Source organism: Trichosurus vulpecula, chromosome 7 (genome assembly GCF_011100635.1).
Source record: "Trichosurus vulpecula isolate mTriVul1 chromosome 7, mTriVul1.pri, whole genome shotgun sequence".
Taxonomy (NCBI): domain Eukaryota; kingdom Metazoa; phylum Chordata; class Mammalia; order Diprotodontia; family Phalangeridae; genus Trichosurus; species Trichosurus vulpecula.
The window spans coordinates 255,776,227-255,798,928 of NC_050579.1; the positions used below are offsets into that span (position 1 = coordinate 255,776,227).

General features: G+C 39.0%; 1 protein-coding gene across 2 annotated transcripts in view; it reads left to right on the forward strand.

Moving 5' to 3' along the window:
* The first annotated feature begins 11,005 nt into the window (after positions 1-11,005).
* Positions 11,006-22,702, forward strand: part of METRNL (meteorin like, glial cell differentiation regulator) — a 42,826-nt gene continuing 31,129 nt past the window's right edge. The window contains exons 1-2 of one of the 2 annotated variants that reach the window (XM_036767427.1): positions 11,006-11,515; positions 19,124-19,512. In XM_036767427.1, coding sequence (XP_036623322.1) covers positions 11,358-11,515; positions 19,124-19,512 — 547 coding nt within the window. In that variant the 5' untranslated portion in view covers positions 11,006-11,357. Of the gene's footprint in view, positions 11,516-12,612; positions 12,692-19,123; positions 19,513-22,702 lie in introns of those variants that run through there. The other variant, XM_036767428.1, reaches the window with a different exon arrangement.

The following is a 22,702-nucleotide window of genomic DNA, read 5'->3' on the forward strand; positions in this document are numbered from 1 at the left end:
AGAGGGTTGCTCTTTTTTGCACCTGAGGTTCTCTGCTTCCCAGTTGGGAAATGGGGCCTGAACACGGGAGGTAGAAGTTGCCTTGTGTTGACATAGATGAAAGTCATTGCTTTGGGGTCAATGGAAGATGACTGGTCCAGCCAATTGCTACCTTCCCTTAGAGGGCATATTGCACAGCAGGAGAAAGAAAGCACAAGGTTTCATGGTCAGAGAACTATCACATACATGCTTAGCCTCCAGAAACTCTTATTATATTAGCCATGTTGAAAAAAAAAGGCAAGAAAAATAAAGTGAAAAGCAATATGTTCAGAGTTCATCAGTTCTCTCTCTGTAGATAGATAGCATTTTTCATCATGACTCCTTTGGAATTGTCATTAAACATTGTTTGATCAGAGCAACTAAGTCTTTCACAGTTGATTATTTTTACAATATTGTGTTATAGTATACAATGTTCTCCTAGTTCTGCTCACTTCAGTTTGCATCAGTTCACAGAAGTTTTCCCATGTTTTTTTTCTGAAACTATAACCCTTAATCAATTCTTATAGAATAATAATATTCCATCCCAATCATATACTACAACTTGTTCAGCCATTCCTTAATTGATGGGCATCCCTTCAATTTCCAATTCTTTGCCACCACAAAAAAGACCTTCTATAAATATTTTTGTACATATGGATCCTTTTCCTTTGATTTCTTTGGGATGCAGGGCTAGTCATGGTATTTCTGGGACAAAGGATACACACAGTTTTATAGCCCTTTGGGCATAGTTCCAAATTGCTCTCTAGGACCAGTTCACAGTTTGACCAAGAGTGTATTAGTGTATCTATTTTCCGCATCTCCTCCAGCATTTGTCATTTTCCTTTTCTGTTATGGTAGCCAATGTTATAGGTGTGAGGTTTAACAACCTCAGAATTGTTTTAATTTGTATTTCTGTATTGGTGATTTAGAGCATATGACTATTGATAATCTTGATTTCTTCTCCTGAAAACTACCTGTCCATATACTTTGGCCATTTATGAATGGGGAAATAGCTCTTATTTTTATAAATTTGGCTATGCTACAGTTTAATTCTGATTACTTCTTTGGAGAGAGGCCCCTACTTCCAGGTTGTAGTTACATGCTAGAGAGGAAGCAGGGACCTCACTTGGGTTAGGACCTGAATGCAGACCAAGAAAGCAGTGACCAGACCTCTCCCCAGATCATGCCACCTTGAAAGCATCAAAAACTTACAGGTCTCTAGAACTAGCTATAAAAATAGCAGAGTGAAAAAGCCTAGAGCTTGGGACCATGATCCCCACACTCCAACCTCATCCCCAAGAAACAAGCAGAACCCAATTCAAATATTAAGTCCAAACTCAAGAAATAGACAGGAAAAAAATGAGCAAACAACAACAACAACAAAAAAGAACCTGGCCACAAAAAGCATCCAAGGTGACAGGGAAGCTCAAGACACACACTCAGAAGAAAGCAATAATGTGAAGACATCTACAAGCAAAACCTCAAAGAAAAATCCAGATTGGATACAAGCCCAATAAGAATTCTTAGAAAAATCTAAAGAAAGCTAAAAAAAGAGCCAATATTTTTTTAAATCAAATAAGATTAGTAGAGAAAAAATTGGGAAAAGAAATGAGATCAATGTAAGACAATCATGAAAAGAAAATTGACAGCTTGGTAATAAAAAAAAAGGCACAAAATACTATAGAAAACAGCTCCAGAAAAAGCAGAATTAGCCAATTGGTAGGAGATACAAAACCTCACTGAAGAAAATAATTCCTTGCAAATTAGAATTGATCAAGTGGAAGCTAATGACACCATAAGACATCAAAAAACTATAAAACAAAATCAACAGACTGAAAAGATAGGAAAAAAAACATGAAATATCTCATAGGAAATAAAACTGATCTAGAAAATAGATTGAGAAGAGATAACTGAAGAATTATTTTACTACCTGAAAGCCAGGATCAAAAACAGAGCTTATACATCATATTCAAGAAAGAGACATTCTATTTAAAATAACTGCAGATAGTATAAAGCACTTGGGAATCTACCTGCCAAGACTCACAGAAGGATATTAACATAACTACAAAACACTTTTCACACAAATAAAGACAAATCTAAACAATTGGAGAGATATTAATTTCTCATGGGTAGATCAAGTCAATATAATAAAAATTACAATACTACTTAAATTAATTTACCTATCCAGTTCCATACTACCAAACAATTATTTTATAGAGCTCATAAACATAATAACAAATTTCATCTGGAATCAATGAAGAAAAAAGTGAAGGAAGGCAGCTTAGCGGTACCAATCTCAAACTATACTACAGAGTTTTATAATCATAATGTTCAGTAAAATGGATAAGTTTAATTACATGAAACTAAAAACCCAAGTTTTCCACATACAAAACCAACACAGCCAAAATTAGAAGGAAGCCAAGTAACTGAGGGGCGGGGCAAGGGATGGGTTGGCGAATTTTACAGCAAGATTCTTTGATAACGATCTCATTTCTCAAAATGTATAGGAAATGAGCCAAATTTAACTTTTTTCCTTTTTTTCTTCTTTTTTTCCCCCACTGGCATAACAGCAGAAGTCTTAAAGCTACTAATATAATTATTACAGCTATCACGAGTCCTTTAAGTATATTCTTTTACCCAAAGAAAACATTTTAAAGCCAATCATATTCTAGTTCTCAAGTGGAAGCAGTCTAATCTTGTTGCTTTTCCCAAACTGAAGTTCAGTGGTTGTTGTTCAATCATTTTTCAGTCGTGTCCAACTCTTCCTGACTCCATTTGGGGTTTTCTTAACAAAAATAATGGAGTGGTTTGCTGTTTCTTTCTCCAGCTCATTTAACTGATGAGGAAAGGGTTAAGTGACTTGCCCGTGGTCACACAGCTAATAAGTATCTGAGTCTTTCTGACTCTAGGATCAGCACCCTATCCACTGCATCACCTAGCTGTGCAAAATGAAGTTCACTAATCCATTAAAAATTAAAACTTTTATATCTTCATCACAGTTCTGCCTTTAAGGATGTATGTTATCTTTATATCATCAGCAAAAAAGTGATTAAATATGGACACCATCTTTTACAAAAATATATAACTATTAAACTAGTGATAAGTCTAAGAACTGATTTTCCTTAGTCACCCAGATAGTTGAGACAAGAAATGGTCATAGATTCAAAACAGAAAATCAAAGCAGCGGAGGCTTTTATACTTGTATTCCGTTTGAGTACTTCAGACATGGTTAATGATTTTAATAATAAGATCTATTATAATACATTTTCTTAACTTGATGCTCTGATGTTTTTTAAGGTTAACTCCATAAGGTTTGCACTAGCTTTCACCACATGAGCTAATTACTGGAAGGCCAATATATTTAGGCTTTGTCAGGCCCTACTAAATCATACCAAGTCTTATCACTAGCATGTTTAAGAAGCATTAAAATGGCTTGAAACCTAGAAAATGGATCTATTGGGAAAAACTCTTTGGAAATCTGCCCTAGAAACAAGGCCCATTCCAGGTATTGTTAACAACTGACATCTCAGTTAAAGATGCAGAGAGGTTGGTCCAGGGATACATATCTCTGAGTTTGGACAGTAATCAAGGACAGTGATCAATTTCCAAAGGAAACTGTTTCCTAGAAGCAGACAGTTTTATGAAGTAGATAGCTAAAACAAAGGCAATGATTAGAAACCCATTGTAAATGGGTATTAACTGAATGTTTCACATTTGTATTTGCTCAAACCCTTAATAAATGAAATCCAGCACCTGCATTTCATTGAAGAGTTAAGGAAAGGTATATTTTAAAGGGATATTCCCCAACAGCAAATATTGTTTTAAATTTTCTATTTCATTCTATTTTAATGTGAGTTTTCTTAGTTATAGTGCTGCTCTGGACATGTTGTTCATACAAACACCTAAGAACTGCAAAATCACAAGTCAACATGGCTCTAGAGAAGATTTGCATTCTTTAAGTATGTGATGCTATAAAGAAAGGTGGGGGTGGTTAAAGGGTTAAACACATGATGTCCAATGACATAGTTTCTTAACATTCCAAGGCCAGTAGCAAAGTTTGACACATATTTAAATTCACGATGGTGCAAAATGGATTGTTTCATAGATTGCCCTACCAGAACTAATGATGTGAAGTAATGATGTAAATTAATATCATACATCAACCATGACTTCCAAACAAAGTATTCTATTATTAAGGGAATATCTGGGTGATTTTTGTGGGTATTGTTTGATGCTACTCTGTTGCCTGTATAAATGGAATACCGGTGCTAGTAGTGGTCTTGTGATGTCTTCTAGGCTACATTTATGCATATATTCTGGAAATCTATCTTTTTGTACTACAATGGATCTTAATAAGTTACTTCGGGCTTGATAGATCTGTTAAGCATCTTCTCTGTGGCTTTTGGAGTTGTTTTCCCTTAACATAATCAGATAGATAAGTTTCTTGATTATTTGCTCATGGGAAATAAGGTGAAGGAGCAAAGAGTTTGCAAGAATCTTAGTCCTATCCTAATCCACTCAGAAAAAGCAGGCAAGAAGAGGCCCTCCATTAAGATTCCAGGCCTTGCTTTCACGTGCCTGCTCACCAGAAAACTGGGGCAGCTGCCAGTTTGGTCACTCCAAAGTCAAGCGGTTTATGTCTAATATGTTATTCAGGAATAAGAGACAGACAGACAACACAAACAAGGAACACTAACCTATGTCTACAGTTTTCTAGATAGGAGAATAACGTTACATGTCAATTGATTTTTCTTGCCCAGAAATCTCCCTAGATAAATATTACCTTGCACATGCTGGAAGGTGTCTGAGTTAGAAAACTCAATTTTGATCCAATCTAGTCAGTCCCACTTGGGGTTGCCAATAATTGTGACAAAAATTGCCCAAAGAGCCACTGATAAGGTACTGCTGCCAATCATAGTCAACAATGCAGAGATGGGAAAACTGCATTTTGTTTTTTAATGGTCAGAGTGTAGGCATTACTGAATAAAAACATCAGAGAGCCCAGAATATCAGTTTCAGGAATCTTATGTAAGTTTTGGTTATATACTGTAGCTAGTAAGTGTCTAGGCAAGTCACTTAATCATGTTTGCCTCAGTTTCTCCTCTGTGAAATGAGCTGGAGAAGGAAATGGCAAACCACTCCATTATCTTTGCCAAGAAAACCCCAAATGGGGTCACAGAGAGTTGTACACAACTGAAACAACTGAACAAAAAGGTCTTTGGACCTCAGCTTTTCTACCTATAAAATTACTAAGCAAGTAGGTGAGAAGGTAGATAGAATAAAGCATTGCCCTCATAGTCTAGAAGACCTGAATTCAAATCCAGCCTCAGACACTTACTAGCTGTATGGCCCTGAACAAGTCACTTAACCTCTATCTGCCTCCATTGTCTCATCTGTGAAATGAAGATAATAACACCTACCTGCCAGGGCTGTTGTGAAGGTTAAAATGAAATAATATTTGTAAAGCATTTTGCAAACCTTAAAGCACTATTAAATGCTAGCTGCTGTTGCTACTACTACTATAATAATTATTATTAATAATAAAAATGAGAGGAGTTAGACTAGATGATCTTAAAGGTCTCTTTTAACTCTTACATTCTGTGGTCCTTTCATTCAACTCAAAAAGGATTTAATTAAATGCCTACTATGTTATTGGTACTTTGCCAGGTACTGGTGATATAATGACAAAAAATGTAACAGACTCAGCCCTTCAGGAACTTACATCTTAATTCTATAAACAATGACTTAAAATCCCTGGGTTTTGTTCTTGAGATTTTTTATACTTAGATTTTAATTGGCATGGGATATAACCATTTTTTTATCTTTTGATCCAGCTTGGGTCAACAGCTGCAATTAACTCTGTCTGTCACTGGCTTGGTGCCCAAAACACATCATGAGATCTCTCATAGAAGCTATCTCCCTGATTGGTCCAGCAGCTCAGGTCTTGCCACCACTCATTGTTACTGCTGGTATTTTGTCTTATCTTAAATGGACTCTAACAGTGTGTTAAAACTTCAGGGCCATCTCCATAGTCTAGCCCAGGGATGATATATCATTCTTAGTGAAACAGATCATTAATTTACAGGTTCTTTGGGCATGTGATCCCACGATGTCTTCTCACAAAACATATGACTCATGAGATTAATTCCTTATTTTTAATGTTACACAGAGAACACCCAGAATATGGTTCTTGGTGTTTTAACTTAGAAACTCACCCTGAATGTTTTGCTTGTCTTCATCTTTACTGGGTCTTACTTATTTCTTACAGAGAATCTTGAGGCCAGTCTTTAATTCTAAAATGTAGTTCTACTAAAAAAAAAAACCCATCAATGTGGAAAACGTTACTACAACTCTCACACAGATAAACATGTAAGGAAGAGACTGCTCAAGAGGGCCCAATCTTTATAAAACATGCACAATATCCATGTGGAGGCTTGGTGAGAGTATTTCCCAAAATGATGGAGACATTTCAGAGCGTGTGCCAGTATCCTTTATTGTTTCCTGTTGGCGTAATACATAGTGATTAAAAGTCTTTTAAGGCCATTTGCAAACCTTAGAGCAATCCAGATTCATGCTGTATCTCCCCAAGTCATCCATGTCCTTGCCATGGCCATGCTCAGTGACCCAAACTTCAAGAATGTAGTCCAGTGGCACCACAAGGAGCTCAACCTGCAGAGCCTTTTCAAGGCAGACCACAACCACTTCAGCCAGAATCTCAATGTCAGAAATGGACACATCCTTGTGGAATATTCTAAGAACTTCATCACAGAAGATGTTAGATGAGGCTAAGTCCTGAAGAGTGGAAGATGCTTGGGAACAAATGTCCAAAGGGAAGAAGATCAGTTTCAAGAGGACCAGGTTATGCTCCACATGGCACTGTGGGAATCGCTCCAATACAATCATGCTACTGAAGGGTAAGGACATGGTACCAGAGGTATCTTCTAAAACAAAATACAAACAATAAAAACAACAGCTTTTATTTTATTTTTTAAAATAATTTTGTCCAAATAACTTTTTTTTTGTCCAAAATAACTTGTGTTCAATCTGGGTTTTTCTTTGAAGCTTTTGCTGGTAGATGTTTTCAAGTCGTTGTCTTCTTCTGAGTTTGTGTCTTGATCTTCCCTGTCACCCTAGCACCTTTTTATGGTCATATTATTTTGTTGTTGTTTGCTCATTTTTCCAGACTTCTTATTGACTTTGGAGTTTATGTTTTGTTTGGCTCTGCTCATATCTGGGGGGATATGATCAGCTTGAACTTCTGTCTTTCATGTCCTACTGCTTTCACAGCTCAACGTGAGGGCCTGTAAGTTTTTTGGTGTTTCTAAGATGGTGTGAATTCATTACTCTCCTAGTTTTTTCTTTGCTCACCCGTAGGGCCCCTGCTCCCTTGGAGATTGTGACCATTCCTCTCTGCCTTGGAATTGTGACCTAAAACTGGGTAATGAGTGACAGAGCTGCTATATGTCACTCATTCCAGTTGCCACTGCTAATACAGGTGTCCGCTAGGATCTCTGCTGAAATATTCAATCTCCTTATCATCCCCAGGGAACTGGGCTGCTCCCCATCACTGCTGCCACTGCCAGGGTAGAGTGCCACTTCCATTGCTGCACTGTGCTCCTGGTCAGCCCCAACCCCAATGTCGGTAGACCTCACTATCTATCTTTCTTAGCTGGCCTGGGATGGAAAAATGACTCATTGTAACTTTTCTTTGGCTTCTCACTCAGTTTTTTTGTGATTGTTGTAGAAGAGGTTTTTTAATAATTTGACAACCCCTTTCAAATCTCTTTCCTTTATCCAAACAATTTCATAGCCATACTCATATCCCCTTAAGCCTTATTTCAGGCTCCTGTACATTTCACCGATTTACCTCATTTATTAAATCACTCTAGAAATCTGCTCAATACTCCAGTACACTTACATTTTCTTTCTTCACCTTGTCAACTACCTACTCTATTACTTCTTTATTCTCCTTAATCCATTTATATCCATATTTATTTAACCTTCCTTGGTCTTGCTTTTCTTACAAACTAAGTCTAGAATCTGGACTAGGTTCTGGGCCTGGAAATTTTTTGGGTGGATGTTTTACAGTTTGATCAGGACACCTAGATATTCTAAGCTCACTCGTGTTTCTGACGACAGTTTTGATGTAATTTTGTGTAGTGGGAATAAATGTTAATTTAGAACGCTCAACAACATTTTGTTTTAAGCCTTCATTTTTGTGACTGAGTTAAGTAAGTTCTTTATCTTTATTAAGGACTCGAGTAGTATAGTTTGGCAATGATATGTGTTCTGTCTGCCCCACCTTCCCGTTTTGGTAAACCACTACAGATACATGTGTGTCCCTCAAACTTGGAAAATTGCCAATGATATGTGTTTATTTCTTAAATCTGATAAACATTTGCTAATGATATTAGGAAACTAGAACTTTGATAGTTTTCTTTTATCATAAGATTAAATTATCAACCACTAATCAGAACTTGTCAATGCACTTAGCTAAGGGGAAGGGAATAAGCACTTATTTCATACCTACAATGTGCCAGGCACTTTTACAAGTATTATCTCATTTGATCCTCAAAATAATCCTGCAAGGTAGATGCCATTATTATCCTAATTTTGCAGTTGAGGAAACTGAGGCAAATAGAGGTTAAGTGACTTGTCCAGGGTCACACAGCCAGTAATTATCTGAAGCTGGATTTGAACTCAGATCTTCAGGCCCAGTGCTCTCTCCATTTCACTACCAAATACCTCTAGCCAAAGCCATACTAGAGGCCCCTTTCATCAATCTGCTCCTGGGTCATAGTAAAGACAGACTCCTGTGTTTCCTATACTTGGAGGTTTGAAAACTGCCCTGTACATTAAACCTTAAAAGAAAAAAATGAGTTTCATTAGTAAAAATTACTTTTTTTTCCAACCAGTCTTTGTATGTTCTTGTTGATAAATGTTTTTTCCTCCTCAAACCAGGTTAGTAGCTATCTTTTTACTTGTCTTCTCGCTGTTCTTCCAATTTCAAGAAGTCTATGGCACTTTGTAGGGTTCATCAGTTCTTGTTACTATTGTGTTTTATTTTACCACACTTTCCTTAGTGCGTTAGCGTAAATGATACTGTTTTCTTGTGGATGAATGATTTGTGAAGCATTTGACTTCCCACACCAACAACCAATACAATTATCTAACAGTTGCTGAAGAATGCTCTTTAAGATTTACAACTTTGGAAGTTTCCTTGGAGTACTATTCATTCTTACAAATGACAGAATTAAAAATGCGACCAAAAAGAACAATGAAACCCATGTGTATGGCACAAAATCTAGCACACAACTGATAGAAAACTAAGGGAAGAGGGAAACCAATTCAATCTGGTTTTATTTGGTCAAGGTCAGATGTTCTAAGTCTGGTGCCAGTAGAAGTACACATACAACCACTGTTGTCACCATATGGAACCATATCAAAATTATTAAATAATTAACATACCACTGTACTGCGGAAATCTTGTTTCTGGTTTGATGGGCCACTGTGTAGTAGGTAAAGTTATTCCTATCCTCTTTAATAAGCAAGAAGTCTATGCAGCACACTAATTCTGAAAGCTTTCTTGTTTATGCTCTAGGCCAGTAATGTCAAACTCATATTGACTTCATAGTCATTAACTTTAGAGGTTGTAAGTAAAGTGGATTTCAGTGTAAGTAAGGTGGATTTTAGTGTATGTAGGGTGGATTTTTGTTATTATTTCTTAGAGTTCAGTTTCCCAGGATCCATAGCCATAACAATCTCGTTCCCAGGCATTAGATATGGGTTCTCATGATTATGGTTCAAAACATCTCCACCATGCTTACGCAGTATTATATAATGATAAATAAGATAAACATTTGTGCCTAAATTATAAATATTTACTGTGAACTGTGCAGTGAGATACAAGAATGAGGTAATGTAAAATTGGAGGCTATTGCTGGCAATATGCCTTCTTTGTCTGATGCCCTAATAACGCAGGTGGGCACTGGTCAGTGAGTGGGGAAACCTTAGGATTGAATGCATAAGTTGGAATGCTGTGTGTGCCTTCAATGGCCCCCATCAAGGCTTGGGAGGAATCTGTGTTTGCCTCAACTGGCCCCCATTGAGGCTTGAGGGGATTTAGGAGAGTTCACAAGGTGTGCCTGTCTCCATTGACTCCATCGAGATGCAGGGATACTTGCCCCACTCCCCTTCTTGCTGGCCCTTGGGAGAAGGGGGATTAGGGAATGCTGTAGGAGTTGGTGCTCCCATTATGAGAAGACTAGACTAGAATAAAGTAAGACTATTAACCCCTTCCAAGCTATCTTTCTGTCTGACCAGATCAAGAATGAACCTGTGCTAGCAGGCATCCTGTGTGCTAGTGTTATCTGTCTTACAGAGGTATAGGGGATCTTAGAAATCGTCTAGTTCAACTTCTGTAAGAACAGAAGAAGAAATTGAGAAGGTGAAATGCCTTGTCCAAGTTCATACAGATACTTAGTAGCAGAAACAGGATTTGAACCCCAGGCCTTCTTAATCTAAATCCACAACTCTTTCCTTTTCCATAACTTCAGTCATACTGGTGACCCAATTATCACGGCTTTCCAAAGACTCTGCTAGCCAGATATACTTTCAGTGGGGAAGGATTGTGTGGAAAAGGGGTGGGGTCCAGGAAGAAAGGAAAAAAATGGGATTCCAATAAATTCTACCTTCTGACACTAAGTAGAAGAAGGGAGTTAGAGAGTCAAAATCTTCCTTCCCTGTTCGGGCTGGTGAAGTGAAGCGGCCACTGGATTTAGCTATGAAGACTGTCTGAGGGCGGAGACTAAGCTGGGCGAAATTGAGAGAGAGAGAGAGAGAGAGAGAGAGAGAGAGAGAGAGAGAGAGAGAGAGAGAGAGAGAGAGAGAGAGAAAGGACGCGCAGGGGGAGGAGAACTCTCAGTGAGCCTCCGCCCCTCAGCAGGAGTCTGGCTGAGGAGTCTGGCTTTAGGACCTCAAAAAGTTCAGTGGAACTTTGCTGCTGGGAGAGTGAAGCTCCTGGTCTGCAACCTGAATGGGAAGGATAGATCTGACTGGGGGAGCCCTGCTGTGCCAAGTCCTGATCCCATCTTTCTGCTCCACAATGTAGGGGCTCTTTCTGCTTTTCTGAACCCTAGTGGATTCTTCACTTATTTTGTCGTGCCAGACTCAGCTGCTTGGACTGCCCTTGACAGCCCCAGCTGCCCTGCCTGAATTGAAAATTATAGTTGTTTTTTTTAAAGGGGAGGTGGGCGAACTGGAGGGAAAGTGGACCCACGCCCCTGGCTGGGGGCTCCTAAGTCAGCTCCAGGCTCAGCTGTAACCGCGGCTGGGGGAGCATGGTGGGCGTAGTGCTGGCGGTCCGGGGACCTGCGAGGCAGCTGTGGCCATCATCGCCGCTTCTGCTGCTCCTGCTGCTCTTGCTGCTGCTGCTGCTGCTGCTGTGCAGAGGGGCCTCAGCGCAGTACTCCAGCAATATGTGCAACTGGAAAGGGAGGTAAGGATCTAGCCCCCATGACGCTCTTAAATTTACCCTTCTGCCGATTTCTTTATCTTTCCACGCCCTCTCAGATGGGGATGGGAAAAGGATTTACTCTTCTCCCTTTCACGGCTGAGGGAGGAGGATGCCCTATTCTCTCCCTTCCTGGGCATTTCTCCTAGGAAAGAGAGGGGGATGAGTAGTCGACTGTGTTCCGGAGCTGCTTCCTCTCTGTATCTCCCCTCCCCCCTCCTCTATTTGGTGGAGTCTAAGTGTGGAGTGGGAATGAGGTGGTTTGGTTGGAATTTCGGTGGGACGGAGGTGGCAGGGACGCACACAATGAGTCAAACCAGCTGGTCCCCACTCTCTTGGCGGGCGAATTCCTGCAGACCTTCAAACACCCCGTTTTTAACTAGAACAAAAGAAGCCTTTCTGGAAATGGGACTTCTTGGTTTTCTGTTGGAGGGGAAAGATAGCCCCGTCTGTGAATGTAATAATTTATAAAGCTCTTAGCAGTGTACAGTACATAGTAAGCGCTATATAAATGTTAGCGATCGTTATTATTAACTCTCATCATCAGTATTCTATTACTGGTGACTGCCTCTAGTTTTGTTCAGTTCTGCTATCCCTCTGGGCTCGGGACTGGGCTCAGTTCCTTAGCTTCCTACTGCACCTAGTCCTGCCTGCTTCCCCAGCCTCTGTTTATTGCAGTGTTTGGGACCAGAGAGAGGATAGAGCGTGGGGGGATAAAGGTACGCATTTCTTCGAAGAAGTAGCGGCATTTATTGAGGTAAAGTTAAGTCTTAAAAAAGCTCAGTGGGGTGAGAAGGAAAGGTGACTTTTGTCAGACAAAAGTAGGGGTATTTATTATACTCGTCACACCACTGTCTCTGCTACTTCAGCACAGCGCTGTCTCTGCAGTGTAACCTGAAATAACTTGTTTGGTAGCTTACACACACAGACACACACAGACACAGACACACACACACAGACACACACACACGCCCCACTTCGCCCCCACGTACTACTCCTCCCCCTTCCCCCCCCCCCCCCCCCCCCGCCCATCCCTCTACACACACTCCACCCTCCAGAGGACTTTGCTGGAAGAGTGGTGGGGAGGGAGCCTTGCTGATTACCATTTCAGAGCACAGTTACACGCGGCATTTCCAGGCCCCAAACTCAGACTCTTTATTGGTGAGTTTCACAAAAGAAACAAAAAGTTTTTGTTCCCTCTGAAGAGCCAGCTTTTCCAGTTTAGCCCTTTTTTAAGACTATCTGATGGGACACCTGGGGTAAAGCGGTTTCTGGTCGTTGTTATAATCGGATTTAGCTAGGATCCTGTAACCACTAGCTCACGTATCATGTCGTTCCCTTTGGTCGCCACTCTGCCAGCAAAAATTTAGTAAAGTGTGAAACCTGACTTTTGCGTTAGCAAATTCCAAAAGGGCTTGAGATTTGCGAAAGAGATGGGGGATGGGCTGGGATGAAATTTGCTTTCAATGCTCTTTCAAATTTCTTGTAATCTAAAAAAAAGGTAATGAGGGAATGACTTTTTGCATATGCATATATAATGATATGTTTACATACACATAATATCTATGACTATGATATAATTACATATGCATAATTATGAGGAAAGTATTATTACCACTGTGTAAACTATTATTTTTATTTCTTACCAGATTCATCAAAGCTGGGGCCACTTCATATTTTAGACATGGAAGGAACCTTAGATAAAGTATTAGAATGCAATAAGCCTAGAACAACTATATTTCCTTCAGCCTCTTTTTTGATCAGAAGTTTTGTGAAAATGAGTAGATAATAATATGCCTATTTGTGTGTGTCTGTGTGTGCATATATACACAAATATATGTATGTATGTGTCATATGATTGCTTTTTGGTAAGCCTTAATTTTTTTTCTAATAAGCTCAGAATGACCTTAAAGAAAACAACTTCCCAGAGCTGCTGCTGTTCAGTAGGACACCCGCTGGCTATTTCTGATAGTTGTAGAATTTTGAAAAATTAACACTATTGCATTTTTCCTAATAAACTTACCGTAACCCCAAACAGTGTTACTTATATTTTAAAATTTAAAGTGACTGAGTAGGGGTAAAATTAGGAGTTAGCAGTAAATGTCCAAAATTAGTTCTCTTGTTGGGTGTGGGGTAGAAAGAAAGCAGATCCCTTATTTTGGGAAGGAAGAAAGGTACTCCACCCTTTCACCATGGTTCAAGTCAGTACCTTTTAAGGTTCTTTTAATTTATGATTGTTGTTTCTTTTGGAAGGGAATAGAATGGCTTAGTTGTGCTACATGCAGCAAAATGAGAGCTTTTCCAAACCCACACCTTTTTGGCAGGTTGGAGTGCAGATCTAAAGCTGGTCGTAAGCCTCTTGTGCTGATACTGTGTTCCTGGGATCACAGTGGCTGTTGTTACCTTCAAGTTCATACCTGACCATTGATATTTTTAGGATTTGGAGGGTTTTCTTTGTTCTAAATTTTTAAACAAGAGCCGATTTTACAGTTAGAGATATTTAAAACCATTTTCATATACTCAAAATGTAGTTTCGGTTTGTATAGGAAAATTATTGTTCTTTTTAAAAAAATAAATCCTGGACAAATGTATAGAACAGAAATCTACATAGATATTTCCTCTACCCCCTGAAATCTAATTCTAGAGATCAGTAGTTGGCTGTAGTTGACTACTTTCAGAAGTTATCTTCCTCCATTAGAAGAATTCAAGCTTTGCTACAAATATTTAAAGAGCCAGTCAATAGCTCCCTAGACGTAACGATCCTTAGCAGAATTGTGAATGTGTGACATCTTTCCTATTTTGAGTACAAAATGAATGGGAAACAAAAAAAAAAGTATGCTTATAACTGCACAACAGTAGGTCACAAGGGAGAGCAACTTTGCCCATATGAAAAGATGGCTTTAGAATCCTATGGGAGTCAACACGTTGCTGTCCCTCAAATTAAGATTATGGGTCGTTGGATATTTTTTCTTCCTTTTCATCACCAGAAGGTTCATTTGGGTGGCTTGAAGACTGCTATATCCTCTGCAGTGCTAGTGTCCTGGACTTACATGAGCTTCATTGGTGATGGCTTCTGAGTACCCACGTAGGACTGGAGACAGATTTCTAGAAGGTGCTGGGTCCAAAAAGGCTCCATTTTTCAAATGAGATTCTGTCCCTGTCCCCATTTCCAGAATTGATGCTGCTTATATTTGGGCTAGGTAAAATAGAAGGTCCGTGAGTAAACCAGTCTCTGGACTTTTGCATGGTAGAAAAACAGAGACTGCTAATTAGAGAAGACCAGGCTGAAGCAGTCTTTCTCCTTTTGTCATCTCTCCATTCTTTCAACTTTACTTTATGGACTGCCTCTGCCACTCTATACTTGATTTCTTCTGTGACCTTTATGGGGAATGTGTCCATTATATTTCAACCCTGTTTGCTGCCCAAAACTGTCGATGTTCTCTTGTGTCTATTGTGTCATTAGAGAATCAGGTGTTTTTCTAGACAGAATAATAATAGCTAGCATAGTATCTGCTAAGTGCTTTACAAATATCATCTGATTTGTTCCTTACAACAGCTCTGAGGTAGGGGCTGTTATTATTCCCATTTTTCAGTTGAAGACACTGAGGCTAATAAAGGTTAAATGACTTGCCCAAAGTCACCCAGCTAGTAAAAATCTGAGGCTGGACTTGAACTCAGGTCCAGGCCTAGAGCTCTATCCACTATGTTACCTAGCTTAAAAAGCCCAGGATCCAGCTCCTGCATCTGTCGCTTACTCCCTGTGTAATCTTGGACAAAACATGCTGTGTCTCTTTTCTTTACCTGTAAAACGAGAGCCTGGGTGGTGCTAAATTATCCCTAAGGTCCCTTCTAGCCCTAAAATCCTATGGCTACTCTGTCAGGACAGGTGTGGTATGAGAAATGATGTCTGTCCTCCCAGTTCTAGCCCAGAAATAGGGTACATTTAAGGGTGTGCTAGAACTGGGAGGACAGACATTATTTCTCACACTATACCTAGGATTTTAGGGCAGTTTATACCAATCAATTGTTCAATTTTTAATGTGACCATATATATTGTGGAAATCAGCAAATACTACAAATGAAGACTTGATGTATTATTTTGTTGATTGTGTAGAATTCTAGACTTAAAGTGACAGAGAAAGTGTTCATGCAGATTAAACTTAACATGTTGAGCATAAAAATTTTTTTCTTGGAGAGCTGGTTGTTGAACATTTATCAGCACACCCTAAATACATTTCTACTCTTTTTTTTAAATTAGACTTTTTATTTTTAGTTTACAACACTCAGTTCTACATGTTCTTGAGTTTCAAATTTTCTTCCCTTCCCTCCTCTTCCCCCTCCCTGCCCCAAGATAGCATGTAGTCTGATATAGATTCATTTCTACTCTTAACAAAGAAAACATGAAAGAATTTTTTTCCCTTTCAGGGGTATGGATAATCTAGACTAATTGAAATTTTTATTACTCAGTTATTTTAAATAGGAGGTCCTTTTGAAGCTTGTCAGTGTATTGGATGGCTACTTAAAATTTTCTCTACTTGGTGAATGACTGGAATTGACAGCCCACCTGGAAGCCTGTCATCAAGGCAATTTATGGTAGCATAAATGAGAGAGCAAAAGGCTGCTTGCTACGTGGAAGCTATGCTATTTGTAGAGCAGCATGTGATATCACCGGAAACTTTACCAAGCCAAATTCCAGGAATGTATAGTTCATTTTGTGGTACACACTGCTCAATTTATCATTATGAGTATAAAACAGCTGACAGATACTGTTGAAACCTGTTAATTTGAAGTTGTTTTTTAATCAACCTTTAATTTAATTTAATATACCTTTTATAACTTTTTATAAGTCACCCTAAGGAGCATATTGAGAGCAAGTGAAGCGAATACTGATGGACAATGTTGATTTTTATTTGATGGGAAATATGAAAGTAGATTACTCTTTATAATGTCCATTCATACTTGATTTTGATTGGTTAGAACATTTCTAAATGGCATCTAGGTGGCATAGTAGTAGATAGAGTGCTGGGTCTGAAGTCAGAAAGACTTGAGGTCAAATCTGGCCTCAGACACTAGGCGTATCACTTAATTGCAGTCTGCCTCAGTTTCCTCACCTGTAAAATGGGGATAATAATAGAGTGAGGATCATATGAGATCTGTAAAGCACCTGGCATATGGTAGGTGCTTAATAAATGCTTTTTCCCTTTTCTCTCCCCCTTCCTTTCCCAAACAATTAAGGAAAAGGGTTTCAAAATCTCCTCAATTTTGTCACCTGTGTGACCAATAACACCATTTTTGTTCTGTGCTAGTTATAAAGATAGAAAAATGAACCTATTCTCAGAGAGGACCTGAAAGTACAATAACTTCTTTTATCCACATGACTGGGGAATAGATAAACAAAAAGGGCCTTGAGGTTTTGACCCCAGAAAGGAAACTAGCCACCTCAAATTCAACATGTGCAACACTGAGTTTATCATTATCTGTCTTTTCCATTCCTGTATCTCCACCAAACTTCCCTATTTCTGTCAAAGGTATCATCATTCTTCTGCTGTTGCCAAGACTTAAAAATAACACCATCTTCTGGTCTTAACCTATTCAATCACTATGTCTTAAATTCTCTCCTTTCCATCTTCGTTTCTGCTAATACCACCCAAGTCTGGGGCTTATTACCTTACCTAAAGCCTGGAGTATTGCAAGTCTTTCTGGCTCTAATTATCATATAGGCTCTGAATGATGAAAGGGATCCATAGGTTCTTTCCTGAGAATCTTGGTGTAGTGCTCTGCTACAATAACAATAACAAAAAGGCTGACAAAATTATAGTCATCATCAAAATGTTCTCCTACGAACGTTGTGCACAGCCACAGATATGTGGATTCCTTGAGGACCAACCCTGACATACTGCGCTTCTCTCAGCAACCTAAAGGGGCAAGGACAACTCCAGGGGACTCACGATGGAGAATGCTATCTTCATTCAGAGAAAGAACTGCGAAGTTTGAATACAGACTGAGGCACACTACTACATGCTCGCCTTTTCTGCTTCTCTTTTGTTTTTGGTTTTGGGGGTTTTTTTTTGTTTTTTTTTTTTGGTTCTGTTTCTTCTTTCTCATGATTCATTCCATTGGTCAAAATTCTTCTCCACGACTTGACTAGAGCATAAATTAATTCAATGCGAAGTTATACATGACAGTTATATGAGACTTCATGCCGTCTTGGGGAGGGAGGGGGGAGGGAGGGGAGAAAAACTGGAACTCAAAACTATGTAGAACCGTGTGTGGTAAACTAAAAATAAATAAAAAATAAATTAAAAAAAAATGTTCTCCTACTCTCATATAAAATTATGATATACTTACTCTTAGAATATTGTGTATATTCTTATTACCCCTTGAGAAAAGACCTAGTGGAACTGGAGAATGGCAATTCAAATCATTGGAGAAATGAAAATTCCTGCTATAGGAAGAGAAATTCAGAAGATAGGAGAGGACTTCAGTCTGGAAGGTTGAAGTCTAAGATGTGTTTGAGGGGGAATACAAACAATTTAAATTGGTAAAATCACAAAAAACCCAAGAATACAAGTGTGTTCACCAAATCACCAAAAACTAGAGCATAGGAGTATTGCAGCTTCAGCCAATTAAGATTAGTACAAATAAAATAATATTATTTTTCAGTTATTGTTTCAACAATCCGGCTAGCAGCTTCTGTGGGGGTGTGGGGGTGTAAGATCCACCCACAGCCAGCACCCAGAAAGCTGCCAACAGCACAGGTTCTTTTGATCTGCTTAACTAAGGAAAGCAAGGTAAAGGGGTTGACAAGTTTACTTTAATCCAGCATACAGACAGCATTCACTTAGTTCAGGGGAAAAATCCAGCCCCCTGAACTTCAGAACAAAATACAAACAAATTACAAACATCAACAGACAGACCCACAGATTCATAGTTACCAACATCTAGGTTCAGCCCAGGAGCTCAGAACAAGGGCTGGCCCAGAGTCACGCGCCACAACTGCTGTAGCAAAGAGCTCCAAAGAACAGACAGCCAACCCCTGGTTTTTATATCTTTTTCAGCATCAGGGGTGAGTCACACATGCAACTCACCCACGTGATCTAGAATCGTCACAGAGAGGCGAACTTAAACCCACGTGGTCTAAAAGCCTCTGCTCTCCCAGACATGTAAACTAGGCCCTCCCTGGAGTTAGCCCCACCTTAGTTGCCAATCCGTACCCACTAAGGTTTTACACCTAATAGGGGTTTGGGCCTGGGGCTTAGCACCTAGCAAGACTCAATCAAAGACACTGAATTAATCAAAGGAAACAAAGGCCAAACTCTTCAAGGGCACTTGTTGAACTAAGTGCTAAGGAGCCCATTTTGATTACCAACACAGTTATCAGTTAATGTTATGGAACTCATAAATCCAAGAAATGGTACAGGTAGAGAATATGAAGGATAACAGATGATGAATAATGAGCGACTGCTACGAGAAGTTGGAATATACTCAGTCTTCAAATTAAGACCACCTTGGCAAACAACCATTTATCTGCATGAATAGTGTGTCTGATCCTATGTAATAATTCCTGTGTTAACATTTCTTTTTTCTCCTTAGTGGGCTGACTCATGAGGCACACAAGAAGGATGTTGAACAGGTCTACCTCCGATGTTCTGAAGGATCTGTTGAGTGGATGTATCCTACTGGAGCACTAATAATTAATCTTCAGCCAAACACAGTATCGTTGTCTAATAAACACTTAACAATTTGTATCAAACCATTCAAGGACTCCATGGGAGCAAATATTTATTTGGAAAAAAATGGAGAATTGAAGCTATTGGTTGGAGATGGAGACCACAGCCCCAGAAAAGTCTATTGTTTCAGACTTGACCAAGGGGCTTTATTTGTTGAAGCCACCCCTCAACAGGACATTAGCAGGAAGATTACAGGCTTTCAGTATGAACTGACAAACAAAAGGGAAGTCTCTGATTTGCACACAGTTTCTGGTGAGTAGTACATATCGAATGCTAACAAGGCTATGTGTGGTAACAAGGCTATGTGAACAACCAGCACCCATTACAATGATAAGCAATTTGAATGCCATTATATACCAGAATTCCTTATTGGAGGGAATTTGGTATCCCATAGTTCAAACAATCAGTGTTGTATGGGTTCAGGAGCTGAAAACTTGCTTTTTGATTTCTAGCTCTGACACTGTGACTAGGAGCAAGTAAGTCTCTCTAGACCTTAGTTTCATTAGTTCTAAATAGGGCTAATAACAGATTATCTAACTTATAGACTTTTATAAGGAAAGAGCTTTGCAGATCTTAAAGCACTATAGAAATGTGAGTTGTTACCAGTATTTCTAATATTAACATCATAGTAGAATGGAAAAAGCACTAACTCGATTTGAAGGAGTTGAATTTAGATTAGGACTAACTATGTGACCCTGGGCAAGTCACTAAATCCCAGTAAGCCGAAGTTTCCTGAGTAAAATGAGTGAGTTAGACTATCTAGCTCTGACTCTATGATCCTGTGATCCTAACAAATGATAACAATACTAAATGCTGTTTCTCCCCCACCTGCAAACATTTTAACAGTAAAAAGTAAAAAAGGAAAAGATTGATTGTTGATTAATCTGTAAAGCAGAGACTTAATTATTACCCCTCCCGCACATCATAAAGGAATTCTAGTGCATTCGGAAGAAAAACTACATGGGAAGCCAGTATAAACTTGACAAACTTAAGTTTAAGCATTATATTCTAATTTAAAACTAGTTCCTAAAAATATATTCATTTTTAAACTCTGACACAATTTTGAAAGCCAAAAAAGGGAAGCACTTTTTATACTTTGAATTTTTGCCTGAAAAAATTAGTACTACCTTATTTAAAAATGTATCTATTTTCTGTGTTATATATCTATAGCTATATCTATCTTAGAACAATGGACCTTGGGAATATATGTATATTAACAATATTTACTGCCACATAGAGCTGATAGAATGATAGAATCATTTTTTTCATCTTAATAATCCTTTTTAGAAGATTTCTTTATAAAATCAGTTTAATTCAGTATTTGTCAAACATGTGAGTTTTCTTTTTCTCCCAGGCGTTTCTTCCTTCCCTCAACTTAAATGTCACAGTGCTCAGATGTTAGTAATGCTGAAATTTTGCCAAAGATCAGGCACCTTTGAAGAGCTAAATGTAATGATGTTTACAAAGAGAGCAGTGCTTACTAGTTTTATGGCAAGTGATATTTAGGTGCTATAACCTATGTTAACTAGTAGATTTTTGTTACTGAAAAAAATCAGATAAAACATAGTTGTTCCCCACCCCCCCTTTCATTTTGCTACACCTAGCTCATTGAACCCTTTCACTTTCAGATTTTTGGCATATCAAAACAATTTTTTACATCTTTTTCTTTCTTTTTTTGGCATGTAACTTAATTAGGAATTGTCAAAGTGCTACTTTGCAAGTAGCAAAGATATATACAGAAGCAAGGTATATGCAGGATAAAAAGGAAATAATGAACAGAAGGAAGACATTAGACTTGAGAGAGGCTGGAAAAGGCTTCCTGTAAAAGAGAGGGTTTTAGTTGGGACCTAAAGGAAGACAGGGAAGTCAGTCAGTGGAGTTGAGAAGGGACAACCAGGGAAAATACCCAGAACTAAAACATAAACTGCCTTGTTTGAGGAATAACCAGGAAGCCAATGACACTGGATCAGAGTGCATGTTGGGGAGTAAGATATAAGATGACTGTAAAGGTAGGAGGGAGCTAGGTTATGAAGATTTTGAGTGCCAAATAGAACATTTTTTACTTTATCCTGGAGGCAATAGGGAGCACTGGAGTTTGTTGAGTAGGGAGAGGAGGGACATGATTGGACCTGTGCTTTCGGAAAAATCATTTGGATGGCTGAATGACGTGGGGAGAGATTTGAGCCAGGCAGAACCACTGGTTGCATATTGCAATAGACCAGGAATGAAGTGATGAGAGCCTGCATTAGAATGGTGGTGGTATCAGAGGAGAAAAGGTGTTGAAGAGGTGAAATTGACAGGACTTGGCAACAGCTTGGATATAGAAGGTGAGAGATATCAAGGATAACTACCAGCTTCTGAGCCTGAGGGACTGGGAGGATGGTGTTCCTCTGAAGGAGTATAGAAGTGGGAGGAGGGTTTAGGGAGAAAGTTAATGAGTTCTATTTTAGATACATTGAGTTTAAGATATCTAATGAACATTAAGTTTGAAATGTCTGAAAGGCAGTTGGAGATGGGAGACTGGAGGTAAGCAGAGAGGCAGGGGCAAGATAAGTAGATTTAAGAATTATCAGCATTTGTTGTTTATGTTGAGTTTATGTTATGTTATGTCTCTGATTGTTGTTGATTAATCTGGAAAGAGCACTTTGAGACCAGTGATGATTTTAGCATCTTTGATGCTCTGATACTGAGAATCATTACAGTATGCTGTGATGAAAGCAGTTGTGGCAATCTTCCCAAGGTAAGTTTTGGCAATTTCTTTCATCTTTGTCAAGACTGTAGATGATACATTTTCTGGATAGAAACCTTTGATTTCCCCTTTGTATTCCATTTAGACCTTAGGCCTGCCTGAGTGAATGTACCATAGCTAAAGACCATCTGCTTCACATCTGACTGTACAACTGCATTATCAGATCTGTGAATAATCAAATGTTTGGCATCATTACTATGTTAGTGATATTCATTGCAACTTGATTATTTGCTGCATCACCAATTAAACATTCTGTGTCAATGAAGGTGACATAACTTGAGGTGGTCCTGCTTCCTTTGAAGCAATGATCTTCACTTTCCCATGTTGGAAGATTTCTACACAGGAATAAGTTGTGCCAAGATCAATGCCAACTGCTGGTCCCATCAGCATGGTTGCTGAGGTGTCAGGGTTGTGTGTGACTAACATAGGGTAAAGGGGCTCTGTTGCACTAAGGCCTGTAGAGGGAGAAAAGTGTCCAGGGCAGTACACTGAGGGACATCTGTGGTTAGAGGTCACGATCTGGATAAGAATCCAGCAAAGGAGACTGAGAGGGAGAGGTCAGATAGGCACAATGAGAACCAGGAGAGAATCTTGAAAACCTAGAGAGAAGAGAAGGTCAAGGAGGGGAGAGTGATCAACAGCATCAAAGGCTGCAGAGAGGTCAAGGAGACTGAGGATTGAAAAAGAGCCATT